We start from the raw sequence: 15,809 nt of genomic DNA on the forward strand, positions 1-15,809 counted from the left end.
CTTATCCGAGCATGCAGCCTGGCAGGTCAGGAAAGGGGGGGGGGAGAGCGAGCCATATGCCCTCAACATGGGGGGGGGGTGCACCTTGTCCCCATGTTGATGGGGACAAGGGCCTCTTCCCCACAACCCTTGCCTGTGGTTGTGGGGGTCTGCGGGCAGGGGGCCTATCGGAATCTGAAAGCCCCCTTTAGCAAGGGGGCCTCCAGATTCCGCCCCACCCCCCATGTGAATGAGTATGGGTTGCATGGTATCGCTATCCATTCACAAGAAAAAAAATGTAGTGTGAAAAAATACAGGAGACAGGCTTTGAAAAGTCCTTTATTAAAAGAAGAGAAATAAAAGAATGTCCTCCGCAGTAGATCCAATGTCAATCACGATGCCACCACTACCCGAAAAAAAAAAAGAAAAAAAGAAGGCTCCACTCCCGATGCTGACTTCCAGCCGTCTGCCTCTCCTCTGGCTTGACAGTTCTTAAATATGTAAGGGGAGGGGCCGCCCAGGGGACACATGTATGTGACCCCGCCCCTTGTGGCATCATTTGGGATTTGCTGGGTCAATGATGTCACAAGTAGGTAGGGCCACACGCGTAATGTCACTGGGTGGCCCTGCCCCTTACATATTTAAGAACTGTCAAGCCAGTGGAGCAGGCAGACGGTGGGAGCTAGCATCGGGAGCAGAGCCTTCTTTTTTTTTTCTTTTTCCGGAGAATTTATTTAATCTACTTTATGTGTATCACCTGAGGCTAGTCACTTCACTGGGTATACTGTATGTAAGGGTTTACAACCACTTTAAGTGTAATTATCATTAAGCAAACTGCTGCAACATTTATAGACAACATATATAGAAGCAATTTAAGTAAAAAATGAACTATTTTTAAAGTTTGTTACACTTTATATTTTGAAATATAAAAATGTGTCAGACTGGCTACTACTATTCACCATTGTGAATAAAGCATTTATAAATGAGAACCATCCTGTTTTATTAAATAGATTGCACATGTGAACAAACCATGTGCAAAGGAAAAAAAACTTTATTTATAACCCAAATAATTTAGGTAATCATGGCTTTGAAACTACAGTAAGTGTGGTTTTACAAAAAACCAAGTTTAAAGCATTATTATTATACAGGATTTATATAACGCCAACAGTTTCCACAGCGCTTTACAATATAAAGGGAGACTGTACAATTACAAACATTTCAGTACAGAAGGAACAGGAGGACCCTGCTCATGGAGCTTACAATCTAAAGGAAGGGGAAGGTGGTACAAAAGGTGATAGCTGTAGGCGATATTCTGATGGAGATGGCTCAAGTCCAGTTCTTAAGTAAAGGTGGGGTAGGCTTCCCTGAATAAGTGAGTTTTCAAAGATCGCCTAAAGGTAGACAGGGTGGGGGCTGACCAGACATACTGCGGTAGGGAGTTCCAGGGGATGGGAGAGGCTTTGGAGAAGTCCTGGAGGAGAGCATGGGAGGAGGTGATGAGGGAGCTAGAGAGCAAGATGTCTTGGGAGGATCATTATCATTCACTCCATAAGTATACTTTGCTACAAAAATAATCCACTAAAACGTAAAGCACACTTATCAATGCAGTTATCTCCAGAGTTCTTTGTGGAGTCCTGTAATCTCACTATAGTAATCCCATGAATAGTATTCAGATATGGGTAATAAACTCTAAAAAAAAGAAAAAGAAAAGATCTAAACATTTATATATGGACTGTTTACATGAACGTTGGATCAGTTAAAGTGCATAATTACAACAGAATGTTTAGGAGATCTGTCTGCAGGCCACGACAGAAAAGGTAACTATGATGCATGCATAATTTAATCAAATCAGAGCTGTACTGTTGGTTTTCACAAGCTGTTAAAGCCAGATGTAATCATTAGCCACAGATATTTCCAGATTAATAAATCCTGAGTTTGAAATTACAGCATTAAGAGTATTCTCTTTGAAGACGCACAGCTGTTAAATCCGGATGTGGAAGGTGCTATTGACAGGAAAAAAAAAAAGAAGAAAAAGTAATAACAAATAATATGATATTTGCCATGAGTATTGTAGTACAGGCTTATGCAACTCACTTGTAATGATGGGGGGATGTTAAACATGTATTACCATTATGCGGGGGAAATCATTTTATTTTTCTTTTGAGTAAAGTGGCTGGGACAGAGCTGTTGCAGCTCAGTCCCGCAGCTACCTTAGCCAGCAATAGACCACTATACGAGGTGATCACCTGCAGCTGGACAGACCTCCCATGAAAAAAAAATGTAAGCATCAAATAGGAGAATAAAGCTCTCCCAAGGTCAAACACACACATTCACTTCGAGATTTACCATCCTGCTGTGTTAAAAAAAAAGAGTTGGATTACTGTGATATAATTTTATTTAGCAGACCTTGTCAATTATACTTTGGGGTAAATACAAAGGGATGTGTAAAATATAAAAATTACATTGGAAAAAATTACATGAAATTTACATTTTTTACATTTGCATTATTTATTCCTATTACCAACCAAGGAAACAAAATATAGCATTCTGTATGTTTCCAAATCTGCTACCAAATTAAAGCTCTATCTATACCTAAAAAAAATTATGCATGATATATTAAGATTGCAACTGCTCAGAGGGATAATGTGTGGAACTGAGATCCCCAAAATGAAAAATGCTCTGGGTCTTAAAGGGAATTAGGGGGAAAAGTGGTTAAAAAAGCCCCAACTCCTGTTTTTTTTTTTTAATATAAATCTATTTATTTTCTAAGACCCTCAAAAATCACAACAAGCCGGGTTTCAGTCAATTTCTAACAGCTTAGAAACCTCCTGTTGTTTGTTTACAGTAAAGAGCAGACAGGCTACCAAGGGTCTACTCTCATCGAGAAATAAAGTGCCTTTTTTGTGAACTTTGAAAATTAATTTCTTAACAATACTTATAGATGCAGAGGTGAGTGAGTGCTTGTATAAAGTGTTTTTACTGACTGTTCATAATCTGTACTTTAGTGTGCATGATATGGACACAGATTCACTTTACGTTTCAGTTGTTTTGTTTGACCTAATTGTGAAAAAAATAAGTAATGAAAACGAATCAATAGCTGTCACCAGGGTTGCCAGAAGCAGTGTCCCCAGGGAAGATTGGCCCTCTATTACTGTTTTGGGAAAAATCCCAAATTTATAATTTTCCTTCAATTTCCTTCACATAGAGAGGATGAATATCCCTAACAGGGACACAGACAATAATAAAAACCTGACAAATGTTCTAACCCCTCTTCACTCTATCCAAAGCTAAAAAATATATTTTGCCTAGTTAGGCCCCTTTCACACGGGCATTCCGTCTGTCTGTTTTTCATTTGTTTCCGTTAAGGTCCATTTTTTTAAACGGAACAAGTCTGCATTTTTGTATTGTTTAAAAAATGGAAGAGGACAAAAAACAGGTGAAAAATGGGTGTAAAAGGAACAGAACTAAACAGAAGTTGGATGTTAACTGATATAAACTGAATCCATTTTTTCTTAGCAAAAAGCAGCCTTGCCCACCGCCCCCTCCCCTCCCTCTGACAGATAGTACGGGGAGAACTTCTTCCCGTACTATCTGTCAGATTTGAAAACAGCAGGCTGTGCGGGGCTCTGTCCACATGGCCACGTCACTCATGAACAAAGTTCTGTGAATGAGTGCCTACAAGTCCCGACAGCTTTAGTGGCTGTCCACTTGTAGTTTTCAATGAACTACCACGGCGCTCCTCATTGAAGCTTCCTGTCGGAATATCTGCTTCACTGTACATCCTGTATGGCAAGCAGATATTCTGACAGGTCTGCAGGAGACATGGCATCAGCGAACTACTGATCGCTGGGGCAATACAGCAATACTGGTGCAATACTTTCCAGGCTTCTGTTGACAAAAATAGTAAATGCACATTTTTTGCCTGCAAAAAACTTATTATTTTTGTCCAAAAAGTGAACTTATCCTTTAATGATTTATTTTCCTCAGTAAAATGTTTTAAAACAGTCTTGATTAAAATTAGTGCTATAAAGTGTCTTGTGTTACCTAAGAAAGTCTGGAGCTCTTATGATCATGTGTTGGAAATCTTCCAGAGACAGCTTTCCATCGTTGTCTACATCAGCTTCGTCTATTACCTTATCACATACCAGACACACTTCTTCTGGTGTTAGCTCATTTCGAGTCAGCTTATTCAGTGTCTTTTCCAAATCTGATTTACATATGTAATCGTCATTATTGAAATCTGAAAAAATGTGGGAAAATATACTTTAATCATTAATACAATTTATTGGTACACCATTTAAACATGGCAAGTGAAAAATATTCTGCAAAACTTAGAATGATAGAAGAGTGTTCTTTTTAAATACTGGAAATGCAGCCATACACTTTTTAGGTACTCCATTAGATCACTGGAATAGGAAACTGGGATGCGCATTGATTATCTCTGTTCATCACCCAATGATTAAGAATATTTGCTGAACATTCTTATTTGTTATATATGTATGGACATTCACATAAATGGACAAACCAAGGGGTAGGGTGTGGAGAAGGTAACTGTAAATATCCGATTGGTGCAGTGGGATGCCACTAAGTTGCCATCACCTTACTCAACCAGCTGGAGCTGACCGCAAGGTAACAGGCCCAATAGGAAGGTACTGCAGTCAATCCTGAGGGATTGGATATTTCCTTGATTACCAATGAAATTGAGTAAGTCGTAATTTACTAAAATTGCTTTTTTCACTATGACACAGTCCCACCAAATCCATTTCTCCAGGGCTGGCTGTCTCTCTCTCTCTCTCTCTCTCTCTCTATATATATATATATTTCTCCTGGATCATCAGGTGGAATAAAAAAAAAAAAATGCCTAAAAAATAAATCTAATGCAGCCACTAAATCTAAGGATTGTTATTAGAGATGAGCGAAGTATTCAAAAATTCGATTCGGCTGATTCGGAGAATTTGCGGAATAAATTTGATTCGAGTCAAATATATTCGCTGCGAATTTAACTTATAAAAAGGGTGTTTCTAGGCTTCAGAGAGCCTTTATATTAGTGCAAAACACTGTACCTTTAATTTAAATGCCCTTGGAGTCTGCTGGGGAAGAGAAATAATACTGTCAGTCAGTATGACATGCAGATGAGTGCCGTCGATCTTAGAATCACCGCACACTTCACTCATTTGGGCAGTCACGGGGCCAAAACCAGAGTGTGGAGCCACAGTGTGGCGGTGGAGGCAGCAGCAATGGGAGGCCATACAGCACCCTATGACAAAATGGAACCCACCAGCAGTGTGAGCAGACCTGAAAGTGGCACATGGCAGAGTGTGGCGATGGAGACAGCAGCAATGGGAGGCCGTACAGGGACCCATGAGACACTCTGGACCTGGCAGCAGCATGAGGAGGCGGTACAGGGGCCCATGACAGATTACGGGCCTGGCAGCAGCATGAGGAGTCGGTACGGGGGCCCATGGCAGATTACGGGCCTGGCAGCAGCAATGGGAGGCCCGTAATCTGCCAGCACCCTATGACAAAATGGAACCCACCAGCAGTGTGAGGAGACCTGAAAGTGGCACATGGCAGAGTGTGGCGATGGAGACAGCAGCAATGGGAGGCCGTACAGGGACCCATGAGACACTCTGGACCTGGCAGCAGCATGGGGAGGTGGTACAGGGGCCCATGACAGATTACGGGCCTGGCAGCAGCATGAGGAGTCGGTACGGGGGCCCATGGCAGATTACGGGCCTGGCAGCAGCAATGGGAGGCCCGTAATCTGCCAGCACCCTATGACAAAATGGAACCCACCAGCAGTGTGAGGAGACCTGAAAGTGGCACATGGCAGAGTGTGGCGATGGAGACAGCAGCAATGGGAGGCCGTACAGGGACCCATGAGAGACTCTGGACCTGGCAGCAGCATGAGGAGGCGGTACGGGGGCCCATGGCAGATTACGGGCCTGGCAGCAGCAATGGGAGGCCCGTAATCTGCCAGCACCCTATGACAAAATGGAACCCACCAGCAGTGTGAGGAGACCTGAAAGTGGCACATGGCAGAGTGTGGCGATGGAGACAGCAGCAATGGGAGGCCATACAGGGACCCATGAGACTCTCTGGACCTGGCAGCAGCATGAGGAGGCGGTACGGGGGCCCATGGCAGATTACCGGCCTGGCAGCAGCAATGGGAGGCCCGTAATCTGCTAGCACCCTATGACAAAATGGAACCCACCAGCAGTGTGAGGAGACCTGAAAGTGGCACATGGCAGAGTGTGGCGATGGAGACAGCAGCAATGGGAGGCTGTACAGGGACCCATGAGACACTCTGGACCTGGCAGCAGCATGAGGAGGAGGTACGGGGGCCCATGGCAGATTACGGGCCTGGCAGCAGCAATGGGAGGCCCGTAATCTGCCAGCACCCTATGACAAAATGGAACCCACCAGCAGTATGAGGAGACCTGAAAGTGGCACATGGCAGAGTGTGGCGATGGAGACAGCAGCAATGGGAGGCCGTACAGGGACCCATGACAGATTACGGGCCTGGCAGCAGCATGAGGAGGCGGTACAGGGGCCCATGGCAGATTACGGGCCTGGCAGCAGCAATGGGAGGCCCGTAATCTGCCAGCACCCTATGACAAAATGGAACCCACCAGCAGTGTGAGACCTGAAAGTGGCACATGGCAGAGTGTGGCGATGGAGACAGCAGCAATGGGAGGCCGTACAGGGACCCATGACACACTCTGGACCTGGAAGCAGCAAGAGGAGGCGGTACAGGGGCCCATGGCAGAGTGGCGAAGCGTAAGCAGCTTAAATTGAAGGCCATACAGAGGCCTATGTTAAAAATAATAACATGTTTGGGGCATGATTCATGGCGGATTTAGTCAGTTGTGTCAGGAACTGGTGGTTTGAAATCCAGACTAATCCACGCCTGATTCATTTTCACAAACGTGAGTCTCTCCACACTTTGGGTGGACAGTCGTGTCCTCCGCGGAGTTACAATACCTCCTGCCGCACTAAACACGCGCTCCGATGCCACGCTACTGGCCGGGCATGACAGCCTTTCAAGGGCAAATTCAGCTAGTTGGGGCCAAAGGTCAAGTTTTGTTGCCCAGTAGTCAAGGGGATTGTCTACCTCGGTTGGCAGGGTGCTGTCCAAGTAGGCCCAAGCCTGTTGTTTGAGGTCCTGCTCCAGGTCCACCTGATGCTGCTGCTGCTGCGGCTGAGTAGTTTCCTCACTGCGCTGGTGAAGAAAGCTACTCATCATCGACTGCAGACTGAGGCGGACGCTGCTGGTGGAGCTGCCACTGCTCCTACCACCCCACCCCTCCCCTGCTGCCATGGCAGCGGAACGCGAGCGCACAGGGCCCACAGTGTCTGAGGATGGACGTTGGCGCAGAAAGGCAGAGACCAACTGACTACATAGGTGGTTTTTATAGTACGTTATTTTGGCCTCCCTCTCAGCAGGTGTGAAAAAGGCCACCATTTTTGAACGGTAGCGAGGGTCCAACAAGGTGGACAGCCAAAAGTCATCCCTCTGTCTGATGGTTATTATTCGGCTGTCGCTACGCAAGCAAGCGAGCATGCTATGGGCCATTTGTGCCAAGGAATGCGAGGGACTCCCTGCCTCCATCTCCACAGCATACTGCCACGGTGCGTCTGGGTCCTCTGTCTCCTCCTCCTCCTCCTCTACCAGATGCTCCTGCTCCTCCACTCCTGTCCGCTGAGTGGAAAAACCACCCATTTCACTCAATAATTCCTGAGCACCAATGTCCTCCTCTACCTCCTCCTCTTCTTCCTGTCCTGCCCCCACAGGGGTCATGTGGCGTTGAGATCTGTGCGCCACGTCTACCGCACCCTGACCAGCCATTGTTAACAGCATTTGTTCCAGGACGTGCAACAGAGGAATGACGTCGTTCATCCCATAGTCCTGCCGACTCATGAATAGCGTGGCCTCCTCAAAGGGCCTGAGCAAGCGGCAGGTGTCACGCATGAGCTGCCAATGGCTGACATCTAAGTTACACAGGGGAGTACCTTTATCCGCTTGTAACATCAGGAAATCGGTGATGGCCTTTCGCTGTTCGTAAAGGCGGTCTAACATATGTAGGGTTGAATTCCACCTTGTTGCAACGTCGCAGATCAGGCGATGCTGTGGAATTCTGTTCTGCCGCTGCAGCTCAAGGAGGGTGTGCTTTGCGGTGTAGGAATGGCTGAAATGCATGCAAAGTTTACGTGACATTTTAAGGATGTCTTGCAGTGGGATGGTGGATTTTAGGAACCGCTTGACAACCAGATTGAACACGTGAGCCATGCATGGCGCAACCTTCCCTGACGCAGAGCAGACACCATGTTCTTTCCGTTGTCGGTCAACATGGTTCCGATTTTCAGTTTGCGCAGAGACAGCCATCTGTCGATTTCTCTGTTCATTACACTCAGAAGTTCCTCCCCTGTGTGACTACGTTCGCCAAGGCATACCAGGTGCAGCACAGCGTGACACCGTTGCGCCCTGCACATGTGATATGCCGGTCGGGTAATGGGACTTGGCAAGGGGGTGGCGGCTGAGGACACGGCGGAAGAAGAGGTGGTAGAGGCGGACATCTTTGCTGGACCAAGGACGTGCAAACGTGGAGGCAAAAGCGGCGTGACCTGTCCAAGTTGCTGGTGCGGCTGTGCCGGCACCACGTTCACCCAGTGGGCCGTAAATGACATGTACTGTCCCTGACCGTAGTTACAGCTCCACACGTCGGCGCTGCCATGCACTTTGGCAGAGACCGACATGCTCAAAGACTGGCCCACCATCTCTTCTACATGTGAATGCAGGGCTGGCACTGCCTTTTTGGCGAAGAAATGCCGGCTTGGCACTCTCCACCGCGGCGCGGCACAAGCCATCATTTCTCGGAAAGGTGCTGAGTCCACCACTTGGAAAGGGAGGGACTGCAGCACCAGCAACTTGGACAGGAGGACGTTCAGCTTCTGCACCGTCGGGTGCGTGCTCGCAAACTGTTGTCTCTTGGAAACGGATTCCAAGAAAGACTGCTGACGGAATCCGTGAAGAGGAGTAGCAGGAGAAGGAGCATCTGAACGAGCGGAAGATGCCAACGAGCGACAACTCCCCTCAGCAGAGGTGTTGGAGCCTTGACTGGCTGATAGAGGGAGATTGACGTCGGGTGACGGAGCAAGTAACGGAGCGGGTGATGGAGCGGGGGCTGGGGCAGGCAGAACCGCCGTATCTTTATCACGGTTTTCCCAGGCCACCGAATGGCGACGCTGCATATGCTGCCGCAACGCTGTAGTCCCAACATGGGCCCCCTGGCCACGCTTGAGTTTCTGGCCACATAGTCGACATACGGCTACGTTTACTTCCTCGGGCGGCTTGACGAAAAATTGCCACACCGCCGAGTAGGAAACTTTGCCCCCGATACTCCTCACTGGCTGACTGCTACTTCCTCCGTGCACACCGGCACCACTACTGGCCGTGGTGGTAGGCTGCAGTGGAGCTGGTGCTCTACTCCATGGCCGTTTGCCTCCACTGACACTGCTGTGACCCTGCTGCCTCCTGGGCAACCCAACGACTGTTTTGCTCGCTGGCAAGCTGGCACCCTCTTCTCCTGATGATGCGGAAGCAATAGCCTGATGACGACGAGGCTGCCAAGTGCGATCAGCCTCATCATCATCAATTAGGGTCTCCGCCTCACTACTAGCCCCCTCGGCTGCGTGTGGGTCAGGAGACAGACCTGTCTCTAGACCGGCTACCGAGCCACTCTCCTCGCCAGTACTTCTTCGCCTGGCTGCTGAAGAGGCGGATATCTCCCCCCGTTCCTGACCGCCGTCTGTTAGCTCTTCCTCACTGTACAGTGGGGCTGAGCCCACAGCATGCGACACTTCGCTTGCTGAGGGAACACCAAAGGACAGGGGCGGGTAGAGGACACGTGATTTCAGTGGGCTTGCTCCCGGGCCATGCCAACTAACGGTTGTGTCTGACGTACCCACCGACCGTTGGCTGTAGGTGTCAGAGGTGACCTGGGAAGAGGAAGACGACCGAGCCAACCAATCGATGACGGCAGGGTTGTCGGTGGAGACACGACCGCTGGATGACACCGGGAGCACTGGCCTCTGGCTGCGACTAGTGCTGCCTCGACCCCTTCCTCTGCTGCCACGTCTGCTCGCTCCTGAAACATTGCCTCCTCTGCCACTCCTCTGCGTGTTGTCTGACATACTCTTTAATTCAACGATTCTGTGTCCCTGAGTAACGATTCTGTGTCCCTGAGTAACAGTTCTGTGTCCCTGAGTAACAATTCTGTGTCCCTGAGTAACAATTCTGTGTCCCTCAGTAACAATTCTGTGTCCCTCAGTAACAGTTCTGTGTCCCTCAGTAACAGTTCTGTGTCCCTGAGTAACAGTTCTGTGTCCCTGAGTAACAATTCTGTGTCCCTCAGTAACAATTCTGTGTCCCTCAGTAACAATTCTGTGTCCCCCAGTAACAATTCTGTGTCTGTCCCTGAGTAACAATTCTGTGTCCCTCAGTAACAATTCTGTGTCCCTCAGTAACAATTCTGTGTCTGTCCCTGAGTAACAATTCTGTGTCTGTCCCTGAGTAACAATTCTGTGTCCCTGAGTAACAGTTCTGTGTCCCTGAGTAACAATTCTGTGTCCCTGAGTAACAATTCTGTGTCCCTCAGTAACAATTCTGTGTCCCTCAGAAACAATTCTGTGTCTGTCCCTGAGTAACAATTCTGTGTCTGTCCCTGAGTAACAATTCTGTGTCCCTCAGTAACAATTCTGTGTCCCTCAGTAACAATTCTGTGTCCCTGAGTAACAATTCTGTGTCCCTGAGTAACAGTTCTGTGTCCCTGAGTAAAAATTCTGTGTCCCTCAGTAACAATTCTGTGTCCCTCAGTAACAATTCTGTGTCCCTCAGTAACAATTCTGTGTCCCTCAGTAACAATTCTGTGTCCCTCAGTAACAATTCTGTGTCCCTCAGTAACAATTCTGTGTCTGTCCCTCAGTAACATTTCTGTGTCCCTCAGTAACAATTCTGTTTCCCTCAGTAACAATTCTGTGTCCCTCAGTAACAATTCTGTGTCCCTGAGTAACAGTTCTGTGTCCCTGAGTAACAATTCTGTGTCCCTGAGTAACAATTGTGTCCCTGAGTAACAATTCTGTGTCCCTGAGTAACAGTTCTGTGTCCCTGAGTAACAGTTCTGTGTCCCTGAGTAACAATTCTGTGTCCCTCAGTAACAATTCTGTGTCCCTCAGTAACAATTCTGTGTCTGTCCCTGAGTAACAATTCTGTGTCCCTCAGTAACAATTCTGTGTCCCTCAGTAACAACTCTGTGTCCCTCAGTAACAACTCTGTGTCCCTCAGTAACAACTCTGTGTCCCTCAGTAACAACTCTGTGTCTGTCCCTGAGTAACAATTCTGTGTCCCTGAGTAACAGTTCTGTGTCTGTCCCTGAGTAACAATTCTGTGTCCCTGAGTAACAGTTCTGTGTCCCTGAGTAACAATTCTGTGTCCCTCAGTAACAATTCTGTGTCCCTCAGTAACAATTCTGTGTCCCTCAGTAACAATTCTGTGTCTGTCCCTGAGTAACAATTCTGTGTCCCTCAGTAACAATTCTGTGTCTGTCCCTGAGTAACAATTCTGTGTCCCTGAGTAACAGTTCTGTGTCCCTGAGTAACAATTCTGTGTCCCTGAGTAACAATTCTGTGTCCCTCAGTAACAATTCTGTGTCTGTCCCTGAGTAACAATTCTGTGTCTGTCCCTGAGTAACAATTCTGTGTCCCTCAGTAACAATTCTGTTTCCCTCAGTAACAATTCTGTGTCCCTCAGTAACAATTCTGTGTCTGTCCCTGAGTAACAATTCTGTGTCTGTCCCTGAGTAACAATTCTGTGTCCCTCAGTAACAATTCTGTTTCCCTCAGTAACAATTCTGTGTCCCTCAGTAACAATTCTGTGTCTGTCCCTGAGTAACAATTCTGTGTCTGTCCCTGAGTAACAATTCTGTGTCCCTGAGTAACAATTCTGTGTCCCTCAGTAACAATTCTGTGTCTGTCCCTCAGTAACAATTCTGTGTCCCTCAGTAACAATTCTGTGTCTGTCCCTGAGTAACAATTCTGTGTCCCTGAGTAATAGTTCTGTGTCCCTGAGTAACAATTCTTTGTCCCTGAGTAACAGTTCTGTGTCCCTGAGTAACAATTCTGTGTCCCTGAGTAACAGTTCTGCGTCCCTGAGTAACAATTCTGCGTCCCTGAGTAACAGTTCTGCGTCCCTGAGTAACAGTTCTGCGTCCCTGAGTAACAATTCTGCGTCCCTGAGTAACAATTCTGCGTCCCTCAGTAACAATTCTGTGTCCCTCAGTAACAATTCTGTGTCTGTCCCTGAGTAACAATTCTGTGTCCCTCAGTAACAATTCTGTGTCCCTCAGTAACAATTCTCTGTCCCTCAGTAACAATTCTGTGTCTGTCCCTGAGTAACAATTCTGTGTCCCTGAGTAACAATTCTGTGTCCCTGAGTAACAATACTGTGTCCCTGAGTAACAGTTCTGTGTCCCTGAGTAACAATTCTGTGTCCCTGAGTAACAATTCTGTGTCCCTCAGTAACAATTCTGTGTCTGTCCCTCAGTAACAATTCTGTGTCTGTCCCTGAGTAACAATTCTGTGTCCCTCAGTAACAATTCTGTGTCCCTCAGTAACAATTCTGTGTCTGTCCCCGAGTAACAATTCTGTGTCCCTGAGTAACAGTTCTGTGTCCCTGAGTAACAGTTCTGTGTCCCTAAGTTACAATTCTGTGTCCCTCAGTAACAATTCTGTGTCCCTCAGTAACAATTCTGTGTCCCTCAGTAACAATTCTGTGTCTGTCCCTGAGTTGTTACTCAGGGACAGACACAGAATTGTTACTGAGGGACACAGAATTGTTACTGAGGGACACAGAATTGTTACTGAGGGACACAGAATTGTAACTTAGGGACACAGAACTGTTACTCAGGGACACAGAACTGTTACTCAGGGACACAGAATTGTTACTCGGGGACAGACACAGAATTGTTACTGAGGGACACAGAATTGTTACTGAGGGACACAGAATTGTTACTCAGGGACAGACACAGAATTGTTACTGAGGGACAGACACAGAATTGTTACTGAGGGACAGACACAGAATTGTTACTGAGGGACACAGAATTGTTACTCAGGGACACAGAACTGTTAATTCTGTGTCCCTCAGTAACAATTCTGTGTCCCTCAGTAACAATTCTGTGTCTGTCCCTGAGTAACAGTTCTGTGTCCCTGAGTAACAATTCTGTGTCCCTGAGTAACAGTTCTGTGTCCCTGAGTAACAATTCTGTGTCCCTGAGTAACAATTCTGTGTCCCTGAGTAAGAATTCTGTGTCCCTGAGTAAGAATTCTGTGTCCCTCAGTAACAATTCTGTGTCCCTCAGTAACAATTCTGTGTCCCTCAGTAACAATTCTGTGTCCCTCAGTAACAATTCTGTGTCCCTCAGTAACAATTTTGTGTCTGTCCCTGAGTAACAATTCTGTGTCCCTCAGTAACAATTCTGTGTCCCTCAGTAACAATTCTGTGTCCCTGAGTAACAGTTCTGTGTCCCTGAGTAACAATTCTGTGTCCCTCAGTAACAATTCTGTGTCCCTCAGTAACAATTCTGTGTCCCTGAGTAACAATTCTGTGTCTGTCCCTGAGTAACAATTCTGTGTCCCTCAGTAACAATTCTGTGTCCCTGAGTAACAATTCTGTGTCTGTCCCTGAGTAACAATTCTATGTCTGTCCCTGAGTAACAATTCTGTGTCCCTGAGTAACAGTTCTGTGTCCCTGAGAAACAATTCTGTGTCCCTCAGTAACAATTCTGTGTCCCTCAGAAACAATTCTGTCTGTCCCTGAGTAACAATTCTGTGTCTGTCCCTGAGTAACAATTCTGTGTCCCTCAGTAACAATTCTGTGTCCCTCAGTAACAATTCTGTGTCTGTCCCTGAGTAACAATTCTGTGTCCCTGAGTAACAGTTCTGTGTCCCTGAGTAACAGTTCTGTGTCCCTCAGTAAAAATTCTGTGTCCCTGAGTAACAATTCTGTGTCCCTCAGTAACAATTCTGTGTCCCTCAGTAACAATTCTGTGTCCCTTAGTAACAATTCTGTGTCTGTCCCTGAGTAACAATTCTGTGTCTGTCCCTGATTAACAATTCTGTGTCCCTCAGTAACAATTCTGTGTCCCTCAGTAACAATTCTGTGTCCCTCAGTAACAATTCTGTGTCCCTCAGTAACAATTCTGTTTCCCTCAGTAACAATTCTGTGTCTGTCCCTCAGTAACAATTCTGTGTCTGTCCCTGAGTAACAATTCTGTGTCCCTGAGTAACAGTTCTGTGTCCCTGAGTAACAGTTCTGTGTCTCTGAGTAACAATTCTGTGTCCCTCAGTAACAATTCTGTGTCTGTCCCTCAGTAACAATTCTGTGTCCCTCAGTAACAATTCTGTGTCCCTCAGTAACAATTCTGTGTCCCTCAGTAACAATTCTGTGTCCCTGAGTAACAGTTCTGTGTCCCTGAGTAACAATTCTTTGTCCCTGAGTAACAGTTCTGTGTACCTGAGTAACAATTCTGTGTCCCTGAGTAACAATTCTGCGTCCCTGAGTAACAATTCTGCGTCCCTGAGTAACAGTTCTGCGTCCCTGAGTAACAATTCTGCGTCCCTGAGTAACAATTCTGTGTCCCTCAGTAACAATTCTGTGTCCCTCAGTAACAATTCTGTGTCTGTCCCTGAGTAACAATTCTGTGTCCCTCAGTAACAATTCTGTGTCCCTCAGTAACAATTCTGTGTCCCTCAGTAACAATTCTGTGTCCCTCAGTAACAATTCTGTGTCTGTCCCTGAGTAACAATTCTGTGTCCCTGAGTAACAATTCTGTGTCCCTGAGTAACAATACTGTGTCCCTGAGTAACAATTCTGTGTCCCTCAGTAACAATTCTGTGTCCCTCAGTAACAATTCTGTGTCCCTCAGTAACAATTCTGTGTCCCTCAGTAACAATTCTGTGTCCCTCAGTAACAATTCTGTGTCCCTCAGTAACAATTCTGTGTCCCTCAGTAACAATTCTGTGTCCCTCAGTAACAATTCTGTGTCTGTCCCTCAGTAACAATTCTGTGTCTGTCCCTGAGTAAGAATTCTGTTTCCCTCAGTAACAATTCTGTGTCCCTCAGTAACAATTCTTTGTCTGTCCCCGAGTAACAATTCTGTGTCCCTGAGTAACAATTCTGTGTCCCTCAGTAACAATTCTGTGTCCCTCAGTAACAATTCTGTGTCCCTCAGTAACAATTCTGTGTCCCTCAGTAACAATTCTGTGTCTGTCCCTGAGTAACAGTTCTGTGTCCCTCAGTAACAATTCTGTGTCCCTGAGTAACAGTTCTGTGTCCCTGAGTAACAATTCTGTGTCCCTGAGTAACAATTCTGTGTCCCTGAGTAACAATTCTGTGTCCCTGAGTAACAATTCTGTGTCCCTCAGTAACAATTCTGTGTCCCTCAGTAACAATTCTGTGTCTGTCCCTGAGTAACAATTCTGTGTCCCTCAGTAACAATTCTGTGTCCCTCAGTAACAATTCTGTGTCCCTGAGTAACAGTTCTGTGTCCCTGAGTAACAATTCTGTGTCCCTCAGTAACAATTCTGTGTCCCTCAGTAACAATTCTGTGTCCCTGAGTAACAATTCTGTGTCTGTCCCTGAGTAACAATTCTGTGTCCCTCAGTAACAATTCTGTGTCCCTGAGTAACAATTCTGTGTCTGTCCCTGAGTAACAATTCTGTGTCTGTCCCTGAGTAACAATTCTGTGTCCCTGAGTAACAGTTCTGTGTCCCTG

At 46.5% G+C, this 15,809-nt stretch overlaps 1 protein-coding gene across 2 annotated transcripts in view; it reads right to left on the reverse strand.

Moving 5' to 3' along the window:
• Positions 1–305: 305 nt before the first annotated feature.
• CIB3 (calcium and integrin binding family member 3) overlaps positions 306–15,809 on the reverse strand; it is a 202,427-nt gene continuing 186,923 nt past the window's right edge. Inside the window, exons 5-6 of one of the 2 annotated variants that reach the window (XM_089654529.1) lie at positions 4,024–4,219; positions 306–1,668 (exon numbers count right to left, since the gene is read on the reverse strand). In XM_089654529.1, coding sequence (XP_089510655.1) covers positions 1,542–1,668; positions 4,024–4,219 — 323 coding nt within the window. In that variant the 3' untranslated portion in view covers positions 306–1,541. Of the gene's footprint in view, positions 1,983–4,023; positions 4,220–15,809 lie in introns of both variants that reach the window. The other variant, XM_089654530.1, reaches the window with a different exon arrangement.

The sequence above is a fragment of the Staurois parvus genome, unplaced genomic scaffold, assembly GCF_062004578.1.
Source record: "Staurois parvus isolate SC_StPar_1 unplaced genomic scaffold, SC_StPar_1.0 ptg000773l, whole genome shotgun sequence".
Classification (NCBI taxonomy): domain Eukaryota; kingdom Metazoa; phylum Chordata; class Amphibia; order Anura; family Ranidae; genus Staurois; species Staurois parvus.